This window comes from Paramormyrops kingsleyae, chromosome 19 (assembly GCF_048594095.1).
Source record: "Paramormyrops kingsleyae isolate MSU_618 chromosome 19, PKINGS_0.4, whole genome shotgun sequence".
NCBI classification, from domain to species: Eukaryota; Metazoa; Chordata; class Actinopteri; order Osteoglossiformes; family Mormyridae; genus Paramormyrops; species Paramormyrops kingsleyae.
The window spans coordinates 28834634-28858827 of NC_132815.1; the positions used below are offsets into that span (position 1 = coordinate 28834634).

At 43.7% G+C, this 24194-nt stretch overlaps 1 protein-coding gene across 2 annotated transcripts in view; it reads right to left on the minus strand.

Moving 5' to 3' along the window:
• Positions 1-1573: 1573 nt before the first annotated feature.
• Positions 1574-24194, minus strand: part of LOC111853831 (uncharacterized) — a 57794-nt gene continuing 35173 nt past the window's right edge. The window contains exons 11-21 of one of the 2 annotated variants that reach the window (XM_072703029.1): positions 20207-20290; positions 19510-19590; positions 15942-16028; positions 9797-9889; positions 5316-5405; positions 5007-5099; positions 4797-4892; positions 4481-4499; positions 3206-3263; positions 2709-2766; positions 1574-2334 (exon numbers count right to left, since the gene is read on the minus strand). In XM_072703029.1, coding sequence (XP_072559130.1) covers positions 2315-2334; positions 2709-2766; positions 3206-3263; positions 4481-4499; positions 4797-4892; positions 5007-5099; positions 5316-5405; positions 9797-9889; positions 15942-16028; positions 19510-19590; positions 20207-20290 — 779 coding nt within the window. In that variant the 3' untranslated portion in view covers positions 1574-2314. Of the gene's footprint in view, positions 2335-2708; positions 2767-3203; positions 3264-4480; positions 4500-4796; positions 4893-5006; positions 5100-5315; positions 5406-9796; positions 9890-15941; positions 16029-19509; positions 19591-20206; positions 20291-24194 lie in introns of those variants that run through there. The other variant, XM_072703030.1, reaches the window with a different exon arrangement.

Below are 24194 nucleotides of genomic sequence, written 5' to 3' on the forward strand. Positions count from 1 at the left end.
GGACTGGGAGGGTGCGGGACCCGACGAACGCAGCTGGGTGCCAGCAGCCGAGGTTACGGATCCGGCCCTGGCAACGTTATTTCACCAAGCTCATCCCTCCAAGCCGGCGCCTAGACCACGTGGACGTCCTTGCAAGCGTCGTCGGCCTCCGGGAGGCGGCCGTCAAGGGGGGGGCTCTGTCACGCCTCCTGGGGGCGTGACGGGACAGGTGTAGCTCTTTCATCCATGGATGACAGCTTAGTTAAAAGGGGAGAACTCACGCATGGCCAGTGCGAAGTATTAAGCCGATGAAAAGAAGCTATACCGAGCGTTTACTAGTCTTCCGTCTCCCCGATCTCCCGTACCTGTCCCAGTTACCTGTTTCTGTGTCTTCCTTCCGTAGCCCCGCACCCGCTCCTGACTTACCTGTTCCATCCAGTCCGACTCCCTGTGTCCTGCCCTCCGTGTGTTTCGCCGTCCTGTGCTTCTTCGTCGGATTGACTCCCTGGCTTCTGACCTTCCTGCCTGCCCACCGACTACGATCCCTGCTCAACGCCCTCTGGTTTTGTTTGCTTCGGCTTGCCCCAAGGGAAGCTCTCGGGCTGCGCGGCTCCGCTCCCCTGCCGGGGATGGCAGCGCTTCCCATAGCGGAGAGCACGGAAGCTTCGCCTGTGTGTTATCGCTTGCCTTATTAAACTTCGGCATTTCTTGCATTTCTGGGTCCTCGCTTCTCTCCGCCTGTCTCGTTACACCTGCGATTTATTTATTTTGAGTTTAGCTAGGCTTAGTATCACATCAACCTCAGTTATACATATATTGGTCATAGATGATGCTGTATTCGTATTAATTGGTGGTAAGTTACTTGTGTTCTCTATTGTGAACACCCTTGAAAAATAATCATTAAACTCATTTACTATATCAATTTCGTTATCAATTATAAGTCCCTTACTATCCTGCAAATTAGTGATTTCAGCTTTTAGTGCTCTCTTGGAGTTAAAATATTGGAAGAAACCTTTACTGTCATGCTTAGCCTCCAATGCAATTTTTCTTTCTACATCCCTCTTGGATAGCCTAATGTCATTTTTTAACTCTGCCTGTAGACTTAGATACTCCTGCTTAATTTTGAAATCATTAGTTATTTTCCAATTGTGGAACAGAGCCCTTTTCCTCCTGACTTTATCCTTAATTTCCTTAGTAAACCACCTTGGTTGTCGTTTCCTAGATTTAGTTTTGCTGGAAACAGGTATGAAGTCCTCTTGCACTTGCAACAATGTGCTTTTGAAAAATTCCCATGCCTCTTCAACTGTTTTGCTATTTAACTCTGTCCAGTTTACAGTTTCTAATTTCCGTCTCATACCATAGATATCAGAGAAACTGCAATTGTATTTCATACAGAATAGAGGTCTGATATTTGCCCGTCTTCATCCCTTAACATTTTTTAAATTAACATTTGTTGTTGATTGTTTTGAAGTAAGCTACAAGCTCAGGCTTGATTCTGGATACTTTTGCAAAAATTAAAGCCAAGCTGTACATCATACTGCAAATGACTACAGTCAAGAAAGTGTTAAGTCATGACAACCATATCATTTACATATTAACTGTATTTGGGGGACTCACATTTGATAATGCCATCAACACAATGCAGTCAACAACAATGGCGTTATTGGTTCTCTGGCCTTGTTTACACTTGTCCCAAGAATGACAGTAACACCTACAGAGTATTCCAAAAACTGCAGTCATTTTACATAAATACATAACAGATACTAAACAGGGTTTTATTAGGTATGTTTCAGTTTTTATGGGGACAGGGCAGGGATGAGAGAAAAAAAAGCCCAAAATTCTCAGTGAGACAAAAAAACATTTCTGTTATAGTTGTGGGTGAAAGGATGATGGGGGGAAGACAAAAAAGTGCTGCAATACAAGAGAAACAGTGTGATACTGGAGTATTAGCTTTGAAGCTTAGGTTATGGTTTGCATTCGGTTTGCAACTGTGCTTACGTTTAGCGTTAGGGTTGAGGCTAGGGTTAGGATTATGGTAATGGTTGGTATTAGGGTTAGTGTCAAATCAAGATTGATTGCTTTATGCAAAGCAAATATTGTGACACCAAATCAACAAAATAGTAAGAAAAATATGATGGCAAGATGGACCCTGTTCAAGCAAATGTTCATCTTATACCCAGCAAGGTGTTTCATGTCAGCAAACAAAATGGGCCGTAACAGTCATCAGTAATCTGACAACTGATTATGTGACCGGCTTGGTTACGCAACAGTCTTTGGCAAACTTGAGACCTGAGATCTGAATCCTGTAAGTTGTGTTTAGGATCCTTTGGATTTATCAGTTCTGCTCCGAGGTACCTGTGCATTGCAGAGGGTAAAGGTATGTTACAGGTGGGAATGTTCCTTGACACATCAAAAATATATGAAATTCAATAACAGCCAGTGTGGACTTAAGACCCTTTCATTGTGAATTCCTTAACTCTCATGTCCATTATCCCTCAAGAAGACTTAGGAAGCAATTTACAGTGCTCCAATACAAAAATCTTTCCACAAAATTTTGTGTTCAGCCGCAGCACTTACAGAATAACAGTACTTTCACCCCGACTAAACCCAGGGTGAAAGTGGTTAGATTACAATATAGCTGTAATAAATCAATATACAGTGTATCCTTCTAACTGAACATACTGTACATGAGTCACTTTTTGCTAACACTGCCTCAGGTGCATATTTACCTGCTCCATTGGAATCAGTGGGTGACAACACTTCCATCTCCTGATCACCATGTGATACCTACAGGGTCATTTGATAATTTTCATATTTACAGGTTTCATTAAACAATATAATGACCATGAAATGATATTTACCTTTCAGGTTACATGGCAACTTTTTAAAGTATCCAAATATGATATAAATATGATACTTTTGACATAATTATGTTTAACAGGGGACCATGTACATGGAGAATGTACTGACATATTCCTGTGTGCTGGATCCGTAACTATGTTTAACAACAGGGGGCCGTGTACATGGAGAATGTACTGACATCTTCCTCTATCCTGGAGTTACAATAAGGGCTCTTCCCCTGCCTCTGCAGACTGCATTCTTAAAGGAATGGAGGAAGTGCACAGGGCCACAGATTTGCTAAAGACATATCCACAGTGAAGATAGTCAAAGTGATGTATAGAAATAAGATACCGATCAAACAGGCAGATGCATCTTGAACACCCACCTGATAAGGCTCATTATCCTTCCTGTGTCTCTGAAGACAGGCGAATGATTGTTTTATTCTAAGGAAAAGACACAGTCAGTACAACAGAGCACTGGCAGTGGAGAACAATTTCAGAATCTGACTAGTGGTTCCCACAACCCTGAACAGGATGAGAGGTTGGAAGATGGATGGATGGATGCACAGTCATTTGTCATGTGTATTATATTTGTGTCCAGTATTACCTTAAATTTAGGTAATTCCAGCAATTTTAAGAACTAATGTATAACAGAACATCAACTAAGAGCATGGATCCCACTAAAAAAATCATATTACAGAGAAGTTATTGTGTGATGAACCTACTGAAATGTTAATGTTTAAAATATGCTCTCATTCATATCTGACAAAAAGACTGATCACATATATTATGTCTAATACAGATCTTGCTTGTTATTGAGGATTGGATTAAATATATGAAATATTAATGTAATTATGATTAGACAGCTCCATGGCATCCTGAATGTCTGCTAAAAATACCACAGAAGTTAACAAATTAGGAGAGCAGAATTCAGTGGAGGCCATGGACTCAATATTACACTCCAATTTATCTCGTTTTATGCTCTGCTGATACCTTTGGATCTGTATCTACTGTAAAGATGCTCCATGTGTTACACTGATGGGCTGTATGGCAGATAGTCACAGGGTGTCTGTACTGCCGCAGTGAGGTACGTACAGGCAACATGCAGACTTTCCCTGACTGGTCCCCATTGTGTAAACACAGGGCACCTGAGGATCATTTTATGGCTGGTGAACTGACAGTGCTTCTCAGCAGTGGTGCTGGGTGGACATGCCTTGATATTCAGCCAGCTGCACTGCCTTCTGGGTATGAGTGGGAGAAGATGGTACAGTATGTCCACCACTTCAATTTTCAAAAACTGCCTCTTCGTGGCATGGCTCGGTTCTCAGTGGCAGTGGAAAGGCACCATAAGGGGCCCACATTGAGAGTCTGGCCAGTGCTGACAGGCTCTCTAATAGACCAGATGCTGGTCATCCTGGATCGTCTCCCGCCCACTAGCATCCATCTCACCACAGGTAACAAGGCTGAGCACAATCCCCACACTTCAGTGAGCTTCACCTGGACTTCCAGCATCATCCTATTAGTCTACCAGCGATGAAGTGTCTGGTAACAAGGGCCAAGCTAAAGGATCTGGGGGTGTCTGGTCAGAGTCCTCACCCTTAGTTATACAGGGCTGCTGTTAATTGGTTAAATGAATTGTACTTAGAAAAATGTCTACTTACTCTTCTTTTCTGTCCATCCCTATAATAAAAAAAGATACACAGTAATATAATTCACAACAACATTTAATGTAACTGCCAGGAAATAATTAAAAATTATTATATAGTTCCAGCCTTCTCCATCACATACAGAATGAATTAACATGTGTACCTCCCAATGTAAACTGTTCCCTTATTACATCACTAAAACAGCAAGATAAAAGAAGGTTTAAAATGGTGCTTCAACTCAAATAAACGTTGACTGGAGAGTCCACAGCACACTGGAAATGTCCCAATGCGTATAACCCATCTTAGTTTAACACACCTCTGTTATACTTACAGTATTCAATGATCTTGATAAGAAACAAGCTAAAGAGGATGGAAGACGCAGAAAAAAAGACAACAAGCCGTAGGTCCAATATCGACTTTCCTGTGTCTGAAATCATATGATCATAAAAATAACCAACAGAGTAAATGAGCAACAAATAATAAACATAATAAAATCTCAGGAATCCATTTCTAAGGACAAAATATAAAAATGTTAGTTTACCTGCTTTGAGAATTAATACTACAGCCAGGGTAATAGAATTCACCAGGGGGAGACAAACAGTCCCGAACCAATAGAGAATGACGCGGGGTTTGTCTGAAAGATAGGGAGAGAACATAAAAACATGAAATTACTTCAACATTCATACCATCATTATTTTCCACCATATTATACTCCCATAAGTTTAAAATATTAGAATATTTCATATTAATATACAGACAGTAAAGTTTTTTTTTTCATATTTATTATTACATTAGATAGAAACCAAGACAAATATTCACTCAAAAAGTTTGAAAATATTGTTATCACTACCAAGTAAACGTAATCGAAGCCAGTCGTCAAAGAATGATATGATAGTCGATGAATAGATGAATGTATACCGGGCCAACTTCACAAGTCGCTCTGTGGTAAAATAATGATTACAAGAGAAGGTTATTAATGAAGTGAACAACTTCCTGTTCCTCTAACATCAGACACAGTCAATACAGTACCAGCATAGGTAATTAATGGTAAACTGCATTTCAAAATTTGTCTTTTAAATAAAAATTGAAATCTTGCAAATGAAATGAAATGGTCACACAAAGCAAGAGGACATGAGTGGTTAAGGCGGTTGACTGTTTGAAACAATAGCGCACACACACAAAAACTCACGCACCCTGTATCACAGGGCGCACACAAACAGACACTCACACACCCTGTATCACACGGCACATACACGCAGACAGTCACACACCCTGTGTCACATGACACACACACAGACACTCACACACCCTGTATCACAGGGCACATATACAGGGACACTCACACACAGACACTCACACACCCTGTATCACGGAACACACACACAGACACATACCCTGCATCACATGACACACACACAGATACTCACACACCCTGTAAATAATGGCAAAGACACTCACACACCCTGTATCATATGCTACATACACGCACACACACACACATACACACGTACACACACACACACACACACACACAAACTGTATCACAGGGCACACACACACAGACACTCACACACCTTGTATCACAGGGCACATACACACAGATACTCACATAAGAACATAAGAAATTTACAAACAAGAGTAGACCATTCCCCCCATCAAGCACATTTGGGGGGAACTTAACTAATAGCTCAGAGTTGTTAAAATCTTATCTAGCTCTGATTTAAAGGAACCCAGGGTTTTAGCTTGCACTACATTAACAGGAAGACTATTCCAAACTCTAACTACACGCTGTGTAAAGAAGTGCTTTCTCAAATTCATTTTAAAATGTTCTCCTGCTAATTTCCATTTATGGCCACGAGTTCTAGTATTTAGACTAATATTGAAGTAGCCATTTGGCTGAAGCATCCAGACCTGTTAGAATCTTGTATACCTGGATCATGTCTACCTTTACTCTCCTTTGCTCAAGGCTAAACAGATTCACCTCAGCTAATCTTCCCTCTAAGTCATTCCTCTAAAACCAGGAATCATTCTTGGAGTCCTATGTGGCACCCTTTCCAAGACAGCAATGCCCTTTTTAAGGTAAGGTGACCAAACCTGAACACAATATTCTAGGTGGGGTCTTACCAAGGGATTGTATAATCAAGCATCACCTCCCTTGACTTAAACTCCACACAGCTAGAGATGTAACCCAACATCCTATTGGCCTTTTTATTGCTTCCCCACACTGGCGAGAGTGGGACATGGAAGCATCAACATACACAAGTTCTTTCTCATAATCAGCTACCTTTATTTCAGTGGAACCCATGAAATATCTGTACTTCATATTTCTGCTCCCTGCGTGGATTACCTTACATTTATATACATTAAATTTAATCTGCCAGGTATCAGCCCAGTCGTTAATTAAATCAAGATCCCGTTGTAGCCTCTGTGCTGCTAGTTCAGTATCTGCTACACCACCCACCTTGGTGTTGTCTGCCAATTTAACCAGTTTGCTGTATGCGTTAACCGTCTGGAGTCTAGGGGTAGGGAAGACACTTTCACTGACTGGGGCATGGTCAGACATTTCATTCAATATCATAAACTTAATTCATGGCAAATTAATTATGTCTTATATATTTGTTTTGGCATAAAGTGTACTTTGTAAATACAGTGGTACCTCGGTTCTCGAACTTAATCCGTTCCGGACTCTGATTTTAATCCTAAAAAGTTCGAGTTCTGATCGAATTTTTCCCATAAGAAATAATGGAAAACCAATTAATTGGTTCCCGGCCCCCCAAAATTACACCTAAATATGTTTTGTTTTTTTTAGCATTTAAACACAAAATGAACAGGATAAAATAAGAACAGCATTTTTTTTCTTAATGGCTTCCAAAACAATAAAGACAACATTACCCCTGTCCTGCTCCGATTGTCCACTCCTTCGGTGTGCAACGCCCCCTCGTTAACCTCGTATGGGATCCCCATGTGATCAGCTGTTGTCATTAGTCCTCTGTATTAAGTCTGCGTTTCCGTTTGTTTCCCCAGTCCGGTCATTGACGTTACATGTGTCTTGGAGTATGTTATCCCGGTAATAAAGCCCTTTTTGTTCGCATTCATTAGGTCAGCGTTCACGGTTCGACTTCTGATATTCAGATTGAGTTCTAGGTCAAACTGGTTTGTTCGACTTTCAGGAAATTCCAGTTCTAGTGAGTTCGAGGACCAAGGTACCACTGTATATCAGATTTATATGAAGTTTGTAATTTGACATCAAAAATGACAAACTTGCAAAATGCAGTTTGGAATACTTGCAGAAACATTATAAAAGCAATGGTGGAAGTTTGTTTTGATCCCAGATATCTGATCACCAAAGTCTAGGCTACATGAAGGTGACTAAATGGTGTAATTGCAATATTCAGTTGGATAAATAAACAAGAAAAACCTAACTCATGTCACTATTTCTGGCTCCTTTCATTGAATATGTAGCAACTTTCATGTGTATGAATGAGCCATTGACACCTGGCCACATCCCTCCCCCCCTTTTATGGCGCTGAGGTGGATATATCTGGATCGCGTTTCACAGTTGTTTTGTTCATGAAATTACCATGCGAATGCTATTTGAATATGCGCTAATGCGGCTATTTAGAATGTGAATAGCGATCTTCAGGTGACAGCAGTACTACACGCCCCCGATGCAGGTAAAACAAAATAAGGTGACATGGTTTAATTTTTTGCTGATTTAACCTAATTTTGAAAACTTTAATGCTTCTGACAATGGACATTTTGAAAAGAAGACAGATTATGGGTTTAGTCAGCGTTTATTTCATGTTTCTATAATAAGATTTCAGCGAGTTACGAACTGAAATTCACGAGAAAGATACGAGGCATCGCCGACGATGCCGTAGACTCCAGAGGGTTAATGTAAATTAGGAACAATATTGGTCCTAAAATTGAACCCTGCGGTACCCCACTATGAACGCAGGCCCACTGTGACATTGTGCCTCTAACTACTCGCTGCTTCCTGTCTGTTAACCAGTTTTGGATCCAAGCTGCTACAGTTCCTAAGATCCCTGCAGCTTTGATCTTAAGCAAGAGCCGTTTGTGGGGGACAACATCAAAGGCCTTCTGGAAATCTAAGTAGATCACATCGTTGGCCTATTTGTGATCAATTTCTCTTGTAGCTTCCTCAAAGAACTCAAGTAAATTAGTTAAACAGGATCTACCTCTCCTAAATCCATGTTGGCTATCCCTCAGAATGTTATTTGCATCCAGGTAATCTACCATTTTCACTTGGATTATAGCTTCCATTGCTATTCCAGTTATGCAAGTTTATCTGTATTACTTCTATCCCTGAAATAGTAAAGTTAAAGGTTGGCTAATAATATCCCTCATCTCTTCTAAAACTATAGGTAAGATGCCATCAGGGCCCTGCGATTTATTAATTCTGAGCTAAGCTAGGCTTTCTACCACATCAGCCTCAGTTATACATATATTAGTCATAGACGATGCTGTATTTGCACTAAATGGTGGTAAGTTACTAATGTTCTCTACTGTGTGTAAAATAATCAAACTCATTTACTATATCAATTTCATTTTCAATTATAAGGGCCTTACTATCCTGCATAATAGTAATTTCAGCTTTTACACACCTGGCATCACAGGGCACACATACATACACTCACACACCCTGTATCACAGGGCACATTCACACAGATACTCACACACCCTGTATCACAGGACGACACACGCAGACCCACACTATGTTTAGAAGAAGTAAAGAAGATGAGCACATGAGTTCTGCATGTGAGTCAGTTATCTTTGCTAAATTGTGATTAATGCAATTATTGGCTATTTTGAGGTTTTAGAGATAATGTCTAATTTGCCTGCAAGTTCGATACTCCTTGTTTTATTCTGAGATTTCATTTTTGATTATTTTCAGAAAGGAAAATGCCAGTAACCCATTACCTCTTGGGGGACACCAATAACTTAGTTACTACTAAAGAACAAATATTGAACTAACGTAGAAGAACAACCATGCTTGATTAATGATGAACAAACATGGGGTCAGTATGTAACTAACAGTTGTTAATTAATGCAATATGTGAGCATGTATCACTAGATGTTTTGTGTCCCCTCAAATTGTGTTTCCGAAATTCAATTTTGAATAAAGCTACTTTCTAACAAGAATACAGTATTTATAGTGTATGCTACACTACAGTATGATTCAATAAGGCTTGGTACTTAAAATTGTTACAAAACTGTATGTTTATGGCATCAAAGAAACATATTGAATTTTAAAACATTTTTTAAAGTATTGAGAAAAAATAATTGCTGTCATGGTTTCTTATCTCTTACCTTTGTCATCTTCCAGAGTCAAACTCACATACTGGGCACTTATTATTAGGTAAAACGGGAATACTATCACCAATAGGATCCTCTGACTCAGGTCTAAAAAATATTAATAACACAAAGAGCAAAACAGTAGGTAAACATGAAATGAAACAGACTTTCATTTAAAAATCCATTGGTTTACTTTATGGGGTGATACCTAAACAATAGCAGTATGATTCAGTTTCATTTTACCAATCTTTCGAGCTACAACTCACCCTGGTGCCATTATATATTAGGCAAGTGAACAAGTCAGTTCTTGAAGCTTGGAAGCAGGAAAAATGGGCAGTCAAGTAAAACTTCCGTGGACTACAATGTTAGGCAGGTGGTTTTAATGTTATCGCTGATTGGTGTATGTACAGGTCAGGTCAGGTCAGGTTTGAGAGCATGTGCTCATGCAGTGCATTGCCGCACCCACCACACGACGAGACTCCTCGGGATACCAGCTAGTGACCCCCTAGGCAGACACACAGTCCAGTCCCAAACTCCTCAAATGGCCATCCATCTGCTATAGCCAGGTGTTACGTGGGCGCCCCTTCAGCCTGGTCCAGTCGTTTGGATCCTCAGCAATGAGGATCCTGTGAGCCAGATCACCGTCAGGGAAACGCGCCACATGGCTGTAGTGCCATAACTGATACTCACTCACAATGCATATAATGCTTCTCTTGTTGGACCACATTAGTATGGAGCGAATGTCTGCTTCCTCCAAGAATCAATTAGCCAATTTCAACTCTCTCTGGTCCCCAATAATTGACTCCATCACTTAGTGGGTGTGTGGTGTCATGGCTTTGCTGTTCCTTGTGTCCCTTGGATGGTGGGGGGGCTCTGGGGGGTGTGGGTGCCGGTGGCTCCATGGGGCTGGGGGCCTGCGGTTCCTGGGCTGGGGGTTGTGGGTCGCCCCTGGGCTGGCGGGGTGGGGGGGGCTGGGGGCGTCTACCCGGTGGGCGCGGGGGGGGGCCTGGCGGCCCGGGCGGGGGGCGCCGGCCCTGGCCGGGTGGCTAGGGCCTCGTGGGTGCGGGGTGGGGCTTGGGGCTCCGGGGGGCCCGCTAGTGGGGTGGGGGCCTCGTCTCCCCCTGGGCGCCCCTTCCCATGTGGGACTGACTAGGGTGTCACTCTGGGAGCCTCTGGGCATGCTGGCCTCTGGGGGGAGGGCACCGGGGCAGGGTACAGAGGGTACAGGTCCCAGGTCAGTCTGTCTGGTGAGTGTAGGTGTTTGTATGAGAGCGGCTCGTCAGCGAGGCCTTCGCAGATGAGGCTCCAGATACCCCCCTCGGGTTGGGGCGGGGGTGCTGCGGCGGGGGGGGGGTAGCGCCCCCGTGGGCATTGGCACCGCGCATCCGGGCGCGTCATGCTGGATGCCCGCTGCCCTGCTGCACTACCACCTATTCCCCCACGGCCCCCTACAGCCCACACCCACCTACACCACACTCCATATAGGTACTGGGGGGTGATCAGCTAGTCACCCCCCATATTAATTCCACTTTAGACAACACACCCACAACACCGCACTGCATCACACAGAGGGAAGGGGGGGGTGACTAGCCACTCACCTCCCTCTGTATTATTTTAATTGCACTTTAGACATACATTCATGTCACACCACTCTTTCACATAGGGCATTGGAGGGTGGGGGGAGCTGTGCAGGTCCTGGGTCGGCTGCTTTGGCAGCCCACAGCTGGACAGCGCGGCTCCCTTCCGCTCTATTTTAACTCCACTTTAGACATTGAGGGCCTGTGGGGGCTGGGGGGGGAGGCCCGCAGCTCTGGCTGGGGTATCCATCCCCCACTTGTGTCCCCCCCTCATTTTAACTGCACCCTAGCTCCACACACACACCCATTCCCACTGATCAAGAGGGGTGGTGGGCGGACCGGGGCGGTTGGGGGATGGGGGGGCAGCGGGTGTTGGGTGGCGGGCCCGGGTGCAGGGCGGCGGCGTCCGTGGGGGGCTGCCGGCCTTCGGCGAGAGGCCGCTAGCCTGCGACCTGGGGGGTGGGGGAACAGCCTCTGGAGCCGTCCACTGGACAATTCCAGGGCATCTGCTGTTGGGCCTCGAGATGAGTGTGTGCGTGTGGGCGTGTGTGTCTGTGCGTGTATCTGGTGAGTGTGTGCGTGTGGGCGTGCGTGTCTGTGTGTGTATCTGGTGAGTGTGTGCGTGTGGGCGTGCGTGTATCTGGTGAGTGTGTGCGTGTGGGCGTGCGTGCCTGTGTGTGTGTATCTGGTGAGTATGCATGCTCTGTTTGTCTGCATGTATGGCCTGGGACGGGGGAGCACGTCGATGTTGGGGTGGTGCGGGTGTGGTGGGGTGCGAGTGTTTGGTGAATGTGGGTATCTGGGTATGAATGGCTCGTCGGCGATGCCGGAGCAGATGAGGCCCCAGACACCTCCTTGGGTTGGGGCGGGGGGCGGGGGTGTCCCCCTGGGTGTTGGCGCTGTGCGTCCGGGCGTGCCTTGCCTGGCGCCCGCTACCCTGCGGCGCTGTCGACCTTCGCCCCGCGCCCCCCCTGCTGGCCCGCATCCACCTACACCACACATAGGTAATGGGGGGTGATCAGCTATTCACCCCCCATCTTACACATTAGACGCCACATCTAGACATCACACCGCACCACACAGAGGGAAGGGGGGGCGATTAGCCACTCATCCCCCCCTCATTATCTTAACTGCATTTTAGACATACATCCACGTCACACCACTCATCCACATAGGGCCTTGGAGGGCGAGGGGAGCTGTGCAGGTCCTGGGTCGGCTGCTTCTGCAGCCCGCAGCTGGACTGCACGGCTCCCTTCCCCTCTATTTTAACTCCACTTTAGACACTTAGGGCTTGGGGGGGCCGGTGGGTGTCTTTTCCCCATATGCTCCCCCATATCTCAACGACACCTTAGCTCACACACATGTACACCATCAATGATCAAGGTGGGTGGGGGGCGGTTGGGGGGCAGGCGGGGTGAGTGGTCCTGGGTGTGGCGGGGGCGGTGGGCGCCGGCGGGTGGGCTCGGGGGTGGGGCGGCCGCATCTGTGGGGCGCTGCCGGTCTCCGGCGGGGTGCCTGCTCGCCTGCGATCTGGGGGGGTGGGGAACATCCTCTGGGCCGTCCACTGGGCAAGTCCAGGGCATCTGCTGCCGGACTTCAAAGACGAGCAGGTGTGACTGGGAGTGTGTGTCTGAGTGTGTGTATGAGTGCATGCATGGATCTGTGTGTCTGCAGGTTTGTCCTGGTACGGGGAGCACGTGGATGATGGGGCGGTGTGGGGGCGGTGTGGGGACGGCAGTGAGGGGACTTGGGGGAGGGAGGGTTGGGATCTGGGCTTGGGGGAGGGGGGGTCGGGGTAGCCAGGGGCGGGTGTGCTTGGTGGCTCTCGGGGCGTCCCCCTGGTCCCCTGGGTGGGGGTTCTCGGGGGGGGGCGGGTCTCCCCGGGGCTGGCGGGGCCCCCACGGGGTGTGCGGGTGCTCCGGGCTCCCAGGCGCGCTGCCGCCTGTGGCCGTGGGGTTCCTGCCTCGTGCTCGCCGGTGGGGGGCGCCCGGTGCCTCCTTCCCTGCCTGCCTTGGGTGGGCGCGCAGCCTTCCGGTGGCGGGGGGCCCGGGTACCTGGCCGCTGTGGGGCAGCTGGGTCCATGACCCGTCGGGGATCTCCCGGCCGTCTGGGGGCCCCGGGGCGGTGTTGTTGTGGCCTCGCACACTCACTGGGAATCATTCCATGTTAACCTGCACACTCATACATGCACTCACAACACACAGGCATACACGCGTGCACATATGCGTACGCACACACGTACACGTATGCGTACACACACACACATACACGTACATATGCACACGCACACACATACACACACTTTCACATCAACACACATACACTTAGAACGCACACACACACACAGGAGAGCCTAGGGCTCTCATCCCCTATTTCACCCCTTTTTTCTCCTTGTATGGGTGTGTGTGTGAGAGTATGTGTGAAAGTTGGTGTGTGGCTTCCACTCCCTCCTCTTAGATGCAGATACGGGTACGACAATATTTAGACAGTGTTCCTGGTGGTCTGCTTGTGCATATGTATGTATGCATATATATATGTGTGTGTGTGTGTGTGTGTGTGTGTGTGTATGTATGTGTGTATATATATATATATATATATATATATAATATATATATACACTGTATACATATGAGAGGGAGAGACTCTTAAAGCAGAATTCTGATAGCAAAAATGTAAAGTGATTATTTTTAATGATAGTGATTCCTATGAGGAAATTATTTTTTGCCTCTCTCTATCACAGGGGGCATAAGGCTCAGTGGGCTAATCCTCTATGCTTGTGATCAGGCTCAAGGGTCCACAGGCATGTGACTACTCTGCTGATACTGGGCTTGAACTGGCAACCTTTCAATCACAAGCACCATTGCACAGTCACACACCATCCCCTTAGATTGTAAGCTTGTACAGAAGCATAAGATGAATGATGTCAAAAATGGTAACATCGCTACACAAAATTCCAATCAATTATGAAAGCAGCTCTGAGTAAGGACAAATGCTAATATTTTGGATGGCTGTTAATACACTATATGATAAAAGTATTTGGACCTCTTAAATTCACACCCATTGCCACATGTGTATAAAATCCAACACCTAGCCATGCAGTCAGGTTTACAAACATTTGTGAAAGAATGGGTCATTCTGAAGAGCTCAGTGAATTCAAGCATGGTACTGTCATAGGATGCCACCTTTGCAATAAGTATGTTAGTGAAATTTCTTCCCTGCTAGATATTCCACAGTGAACTGTAAGTGGCCACAAAGTACTAGACCACATAAAGTAACAGTGCAGGGGTCACTGAGTGCTGAGGCACATAGTGCGTAAAAGTCTCCAGCACTTTTTTTGTTGTTCCAAACTATCTCTGGCACGAACCCCAACAAAAAGACAATGCAACAGGAGTTTCATGGAATGGGCTTCCCTGGCTGAGCAGCTGTGTGAAAGCATCACATCACCAAGCAAAATTCCAAGCATTGGATAGAGTCATGTAAAGCACGCTGCTATTTGACTGTGAAACATTGGAAACATATTCTGTGAAGTGACAAATCATGCTTCTCTGTCTGGCAGACTGATGGATGAGTTTGGGTTGCCAGGAGAACATTACCTGCCTGACTGCATTGTGCCAACTGTAAAGTTTGGTGGAGGAGAGATAATGCTATGGGGTGGTTTTCAGGGGCTGTTGTAGGCCCCTTAGTTCCTGTGAAAGGAACACTTTGGCATACCAATACATGTTGGACAATTCTATGCTTCCAACTTGGGAAGAACAGTTTGAGGAAGGCCCTTTTCTGTTCCAGCATGATTGCGCCCCAGTGCACAAAACAAGGTCCATGAAGGCATGGTGGGTGCGTTTAGTTTGGAATAACTTGACTGGCCCACACTGAGCCCTGACCTCAACCCCATAAAACACCTTTGGGATCAACTAAAACAGAGACTACAAGCCAGGCCCTCACAATCAACATCAGTCCCTGACCTCACAAATGCTCTTCTGGATGAATGGGCAAATATTCCCAGAAACACACTCCAAAATCTTGTGGAAAGCCTTCCCAGAAGAGCAACAGCTGTTACAGCTGCAAGGGGGGACCAAATCCATATTGATGCTAGTGGATTCAGACTAGGATGTCAACAAAAGTTCCTCTAGGTGTAATGGATAGGTTTCTCAAAACCATTTTCCATATAGTGTATCTACAAAACCTGTAACGTTGGACATTTAGCCAAATAGGTTCCCAAGATACATTTTGGCCGAAATGAAATACCGCCCAAGCCTAAATGGTAGTTCAACTAATAAATATGTTTTCAATTTGTAAACGTGAAATTAATGACTTCAAGTACAAATGTGAAAGGCAAATGTGTGGTGAGCATGGTGTAAGTGGGTTATCACACTACAAGCTGCACAGAACAGTTAAAAGTGGTTCTTTGCCAGTTGTGCATTTAAAAACATATAATACATGGTTTGTAATGCATTGATCCCCGCATAATGCAGTTGGGCTTGGAAATTTCAGTGTTTATTTTTTTTACTTTATGGTGAAGAATCCTGATGTGTCAGTTATAGGTCAATGAAAACAGGGTTGATTATAGTTCATAACAAAATACTTACAGAAATGTCTCCATGAATGCATGTATACTTCAGCGACAAAAGATGCAAACATTAATGAAGGAGCTATTACAATCGCAAGGAAATATCCTGGTAGGAGAAAGCAAACATAAGTACGCATTAGAGGTTTACAAATTCCCCACATTAATTTCACATTCACGCATTCATTTATATATATATCTATTAACATTCAATTGAATCACGGTTAATGACTTTGGGCTTTATTTTCCACTGGGGTACATTATGTTACAAAGTGGTTTTGCTAGTTTCGTACCAGCTCATTGCTCATTTTCAAGCCATGTGTGCATATTGTCAAAATAGCAAATGACTTTGCGCCTGCTTTGCACTCGTAGGAGTGATGTTTTTTAAATGAGGCGTGGCCGGGTGCATTGGCGGTGCGTTGCTATTTAGGGCAGCGAAATGACCTTGCATTTTTGACTAACAAAAACTATGTCTAAAGTCAGTGACACATTGCTAAACTGTATTTAAGCGGCGCGTTTCAGAAATGTGCGGGTGCACAACACTTATGGAGACAGGTTACACCCCCGAGGTGCACTAATGGTTTTTATTTTATTTAATATTATTTACATATGTTTTATCATAGAGTACATCTGGGGTCGCATTTATAAAACTTTGCGTAGAACTCATACTAAAAGTGCACGTGCGCTCAAAAAACTAAAATGACGTATGCAAAGAAAAAGTCAGATTTATAAAAATGTGCGCACGCACACCTCCAAGCAATATAAGCTTTATAAATCGCACACAACCTGGGATTGCACGCACATGGATTTGCTGCATATTCCACCCTTTACACGCCCCCGTTCAACCATACATGGTCAATGCAAATCACCTCATGCATATTTAAGAATCCGATGTAAACCTGAAAAACTCATGGCATCATGGCAACCGAGGGGAAAAGTAAGAAGAGAATTTTTTCTGAAACCGGGATGGATGTGGTTGTGGGTATGGAAGCCACCGTGGAAAAAAAAAAAAATATATATATATATAATATAAATTTCAACTTAGTTATCTCGTTGTTTTGAGATATTATTTCGAAATTTCAGCTTAAATTATACATATTTTTTTCCACGGGGACGGAAACGGGCTTCCATAGGTATAAAAACCGGCCACCTGATGCGTCTAAACATCGGCATCTGCATTTCAGGAGGCCGATCGCACGCTCCACAACGGTGCGCGCATGAGCGTGAGCATCATTATAGCGATTTTCCTGTGTGCTCTGGGGGTTTGAAAGGGGGATGAGGAGCCAGGGCTTGAGAGGGTAGCCGCTGTCATCTGCATTTCATAACAGAACGATTCAATACATGAACAATGAATAGTTATAAATTACACAATGTTTTTATCACCTTACCAAGAAGCTAGCCATCGCGCGCAGCGCCAGCCTGCACTCTGCTCCCTACACTGCTGTGTTCCAGGATAAACGAGTCATGTGTTGAACCAGGCCATCGTGCAACCACGTTTGTCAGGACCATATCAGCGTCACAAATAACTTGCACATTTATAGAATGCACGTTTTCTATTCACGTAAATAAATTCGTTTTCATATGGAGCCCTCATTGCAACGTGAGTGCAGTCAATTGTGCTGATTATATTTGGGAAGCCGGACATTGCTGCAAATTGCCTGTCGATGTTGGCCTGTTCTCCCACAGTGTAAGGGAACTTAATGTATCTACTAGTCATTTTAATAATCCCATCCAAAATGACAGGTATTATTGAGCTTAGTGATGGTTGTGATATCCCAGACATAGAATACAATTCCGACACCTTATCGTGGTGGAGGGGTTTGCATGTTCCAATGATCCCAGGAGCTAAGTTGCCCAGGGCTTTATGCCCCTGGTAGGGTCACCCAAGGCAAACAGGTCCTGGGTGAGGAACTAGACGAAGTGCGGCTCACAAGACCCCTAATGATGAACAAAATATTGGATCCATGATTTCCCTTGCTCGGACACGGGTCACCGGGCCCCCCCCCTGGAGCCAGGCCTGGGGGTGGGGCTCAATGGCGAGCACCTGGTGGCCAGGCCTACACCCATGGGGCCTGGTTGGGCACAGCCTGAACAAGGCACGTGGGTCCCCCCTCCAATGGGCTCACCACCTGTAGGAGGGGCCATAGGGGTCGGGTGCAGTGTGAGTTGGGCAGTGGCCGAAGGTGGGGACCTTGGTGGTCCGATCCTCGGCTGCAGAAGCTAACTCTAGGGACATGGAATGTCACCTCTCTGGTGGCATTCCGACTAGATGTAGTTGGGCTCACCTCGACGCATGGCTTGGGCTCTCAGCACATTCTGCCATCAAGTTTGTTTATATCAATCGCAACGTTTATGTAGAAAGAGGCGTACACATCTTTTAGGTCCTGTTTCGTGCGTACGCAATGGTTATAAATGAGACCCCTAGTCCTTTTGTGTAATCATACTCCGAAAGAAAAATCAAACACCAAAAGAAAAAATATATATATTAAGTCAAGGAAAAACCATATGATTAAAAAAATCTTTCGAGTTCATTATCAGAATTAAGCACATACTGTAATGGAAAGGACATTTGGACAATGCATTTCAGATATTAAGATAAGTCAGGTGGAACATTACATCCCTCAGGAGGTTGCAGCATTCTTTGGTGCGTGTTGTTTATTGCTTATTACACGGCTCTCTGGAATGCTTGATTCTGATTGGTCAGTTGAGACATTTGCAGGTTCGTTCGTTTTCAAATAATAACCGCTCCAAAGTAATAACGCATAGCCGGTACTACTTGTATGTTTAAAATCCCTCCGCGCCAACAAAGATTACCGTTTAAAAATGTAAATTAAAAACAAATATGCCAATAAAATGTTTCAAATTCATATTCATGTCCAGTTTTTTTCCTTATGTGGCAAGTAGCCGTGTAATAAGCGCTTCGCGTCGGGTCCTGATCACACTGTCGGGGCTTATTTCTGCGATAACTACCGGCTGCCTGTACATTATCCCTTACTTAACATTACTATGCATGATAGATGTCTGTAGGACTTAAATGGGTACATATTAAAGGACTTTACAAGGCGTCATGCTGAACTGCATGTGCCGATGCCTTTTAAAGGTGAGGTTACGTGCCATGCACCATGGGGACCAAATCCCAGGGGGCCTGTGCCCATAACCTCCATGATATGGAAGGGTCAACTGTAGTAAGGATAAAGTAAACCTTGGCAAACATTCTTCTCCATCATGCATGCAGAGGTGCTTTTATCCATCCCCCTGCTATGCTGCAACCACACTTACATCATGTGACAAGTCTGGACCAATCAGGGATCAGCTGCACCTTTCTGCATGATGATTTATCCATTCCCTTATTTAAAGGGTAATGTCACTGTTGTATAAAGGTCAGATTAGATATGTTCTGCTTCACTTTAATGACAAAGAAAACTTTGAATAAGCAGCTTTTTGCACTTTTTGTATAATTGTGTGGGGGAGGTTTTGTTGAACATTACATAAAGAAGAAAAGATCTGAGTTTTGCAGAAAAATGAGAATGTAGAGAAATGAACCTACTAAGAGTTTCACAAAACCTCAATTTAACTTCGGGAAAGCTCACCTGGTATAAACACATTGTGCACCAAGGTAATAAGCTGGTTATAAACAGTAAGAATCATAAAATATGAAAATGAAGGAATACCTGTATGGGCAAAAAATCCAACAAATTAGACACCATCATTTTTTCATTAGTATAGATAACATCATAACACATAACACAGTACCCCTAAAGAAGGTTCAGGGTCCAGTGAAAGGTGTTTTATTATAGATTACTGAATCGCCTCAGTAAAAACTACCCAGTGATTCAACAGGTTAACTGTAATTTGTTCTGGATAAAGAAACAATTTGCTAAGCTTTTAAGATAACTGAAACGTTAATAAAACAATTGTATTTGAAGTGTTTTACTTCTTATTCTGTTTAGTTTCTTTTGTGTCTTTTATGTAGGTAACTTAGTATTCACCAAAATAACTTCTAAAGGAAAACCAATAGAACAAACATCTATGTTAAACAATTTATGTTATGAAAATCCCTGTCTTATGCCTTTACTTTCTGGGATCGGCCCCAGTGCCCTTGCTGGACAAGTGGTCGGACGAGTATGGATTTTATGAAAAGTTCATGTGGCTGTGTCTATAATTCAGTACACTCTAAATGACAGAGACACTGCTAGATCTCATTACAATCCAGTATTCCTGTGAAATAACACTGGTCTACACTGTAAAATAAAGAAACAGTTGATTGAAACTTGAAGATATACTTACACTTAAATAAATAATTTATCATAGGACGCTGGTCTTCTACAGGTTTCATTATGTAACGGGTCAGAACAATCCCACAGCTGACAACTGAAAAGAGGCAAGAATTAGTTATCATGAAATTTGCATGAAATACATGAGTAAAGAAGGTTCCATTCCTAATAGAATTGCCATTATAAACACTATCAATATATTGATTGATTGATTGATTAATTCCCTTTATTGCTGTTGCAATTCACCATGTCACTAGTCACAAGTACCAGCGAAAAGCAGGCCATCAACCAGACCATACATATACAAGCATCACATTATAGGGGGTAGATAGGTCAGGAAGACAGGGGACTATAGGAAAACTCAGAGAAACAAGATTACATGAGGAGAGGGGAGGTGAATAAAAAACAGCCCCCAGACTGTACTCCAGTTTTCCCAACAGCAATAGTAGTGGAAAGCGTACGTGGCAGCAAGTCAAGATGAAATATAAAAACATCATGTCAAGTGGAGGGCTATGTATTTATATTTCTACTCATTATGAAAGATTTGTTGTGTCTAGCCTCCACTAATAGTGTGTTTCTATGTTTTACAGCTAATAATAAAAAGGTGTCTGTTCATATGACACTTAATAGAAGGTGAGCCACTGTTTAACAAACAATTAAATGATTTACAACAGGACAAAACAGAAGCATATGTGTAGTGAGAAAATGACTAGGAACCTGTCACCACAGTTAAGTTAGCCTCATAGTCCATGGCTTTAATATCTTTACAGAAGGTAGGAGTTTTTAATGACAGAATTGTGATGTCCAGTACACAGACATCGATGCACACCGATTATTTTTCAGCTTCAACACATTTTGTGATTTGTGCCAAATCGTGTTAATAGCTAATATAATAGGTCCTTTCAGCTGTAATGACATGGTGGTTCAGCATTTTGGGCTCATGGTGACTCTTGCACACCCCTTTATTTCCCAGAATGATTTACGTACGAATTTTTATTAATTTTTGAATGTTTCAATGTATCCGTATAATGTGCAATGGGACAATACATGAATGGGTTAATAACGTTAAAACTAGACAAGACAGGCACATCTAGTGAAGTGTGCTTTGGTCAGTGGACAACAGGGAACAATGCACACCCCTTGGGTTTTCAGAATAACTTTCTCTCTAACAGTTATTAATTAATACATTGTATGCATATTATATGCCATTGCTCCATTTCATACATATTCAGAGAGAGCCCCTCACGATTAGCGCTTAGCAATGTTGTACGGATCATCCAGGTACGCCGGCATTGTCTTCTGAGAAATTGTAGTGGGAGGGGCGGTGCTCATATGGGTCTGGCTTACGCGGAAACCTCCACTTAACCAAGAACAAAAACTGCTCGGAGCAGTTTTGAGACTTAGCGTAAATTGACATAGCAACATGTCTCGACTAAAACCTACCCACCTTTCGTAGCACGGGTTAATTGTGAAGTTACACCACACATCATCAAGTTACTCACAAAGTTACCACGATAAGCCAGTTACCCCGCTTCGTAGTACAGGCCCCAGTAAAAACACACTCAAAGGCACAAAGGCAAAAAAAAACAAAACCGAATACAAATCAAAGCACAGGGACTAGAAAATTGATACAAGTGAAACATAAAGGAACAAAATCTGCAAAAACAGGAGGTGGAATTTGAACACATGACAAAGGGATTTGCAGGCAGCCGCAAGCTCAACTGGTTGAGTCATGTGGCTGACAGGGAACAGGGGAAAAAGACAAAGGTTGACAACAGGAGGGACAGGATGACCAGCAACGCCTGCTGGCCAAAATAGGGAAGGGAACATGAAAGACTCAGACAGATGGGTGCTGACCCTGACACAAGTTAGCTTGTTTAGCACTTTTGGTTGAAGCAGTAGTTACAACATAAGAACATAAGAACTATACAAACGAGAGGAGGCCATTCGACCCATCGAGCTCGCTTGGGGAGAACTTAACTAATAGCTCAGGGTTGTTAAAATCTTATCTAGCTCTGATTTAAAGGAACCCAAGGATTCAGCTTGCACTACGTTATCAGGAAGACTATTCCATACTCTGACTACATGCTGTGTAAAGAAGTGCTTCCTTAAATCCAGTTTGAAATGTTCTCCCGGTAATTTCCACCTATGGCCACAAGTTCTTGTATTTGAACTAATGCTGAAGTAACTATTTGGTTGAACAGCATCCAAACCTGTTAGAATCTTATAGACCTGGATCATGCCCCCCCTCAGTCTCCTTTGCTTGAGGCTGAACATATTTAGCTCAACTAACCTTTCCTCGTATGACATTCCTCTAAGACCAGGAATCATTCTTGTGGCCCTACGCTGCACCTTTTCTAAGGCCGCAATGTCCTTTTTAAGATATGGTGACCAAACCTGCACACAATATTCTAGGTGAGGTCTCACCAAGGAATTGTATAATCTTAGCATTACCTCCCTTGACTTAAACTCCACACACCTGGAGATATACCCCAACATCCTATTGGCATTTTTTATTGCTTCCCCGCACTGGCGAGAATGAGACATGGAAGCATCAAGATACACACTAAGGTCTTTCTCATAATCAGCTACCTTTATTTCAGTAGGTCCCATAAAATACCTGTACTTTATATTTCTGCTCCCTACTTGGAGTACCTTACATTTGTCTATGTTAAATTTCATCTGCCAGGTATCGGCCCAGTCACTAATTAAATCAAAATCCCGCTGTAGCTGCTGAGCCGCTAGTTCAGTATCTGCTACACCACCCACCTTGGTGTCATCTGCAAATTTCACCAGTTTACTGCATATATTGGTGTCTATATCATTTATGTAAATTAGGAACAATAGTGGTCCTAAAATTTAAGCCTGCGGTACCCCACTATGAACGCATGCCCACTGTGACATTGTGCCTCATAACTACTCGCTGCTTCCTATCTGTTAACAAGTTATCAATCCAGGTCGCTACAGTTCCTAAAAAACCTGTCGCTTTAAGTTTAAGTAAGAGCCTCTTGTGGGGGACAACATCAAAAGCCTTTTGGAAATCTAAGTAGATAACATCATAGGCTTCTTATCATCAACTTCCTGAGTAGCTTCCTCAAAAAACTCCAAAAGATTTATTAAACAGGATCTACCTCTCCTAAATCCATGCTGGCTATCCCTCAAAATGTTATTTGAGTCCAGGTAATCTACCATTTTCTCTTTGATTATAGCCTCCATAACTTTACCAGTTATACAAGTTAGACTGATTGGCCTATAGTTTGACAAATTACTTCTATCCCCTGTAGGCAATTCTCGTGAGACTCATAAGACCCAAAGGAGGTGTTTATAATATGATATGTTTTTATTATTTAATTAATTTCATTTGGTGTAAGTTGCTATGTTTTGGAGCCGCATTCCCCTAACCCTAACCCTATTTGTCCCATTGGATATATGCATTTTAGTGTGTGATTTTAGTTTACGCAAGGTTGTTCAGGAACGCATTACTCACGTTGTAACAGGACTGACTGTTATTATTGTAGCACGGGCAGACCAAGGCATTGTGGTGATGGCAAATAAATAAATAAATATCCGTCCTTAAAGAAATAGCACAATAAGCAACAATATCACATCGACAAACATGGCAGACAAACACGGGGAGGTTACACACTAAACGGGAAGGCTCCCACACAGTAGGAAGTTACACAACACTAGAGCACATCAGGATTACACATACAACACAGATAAAGGCACATGCGATAACCGGATACACAGCACAACAAGTATCCAAGTGTCTACACTAACAAATATAAACAAGGGCTATATTCAAGACATACATGTGGCTACAGTATATACATGTGCTCGCAAGGTATTCCGGGACATGCAGATGTTGCTGGCACTGCACTAGGTCTGCAATGAAATGCATATTGGTAAAGCCAAATCCCTAATATTATCATTATGCATTGTTGCATTATTAATCAAAAAAATCACTATCCAAATCATTCGGGTCACTGGATGCCTTAGTG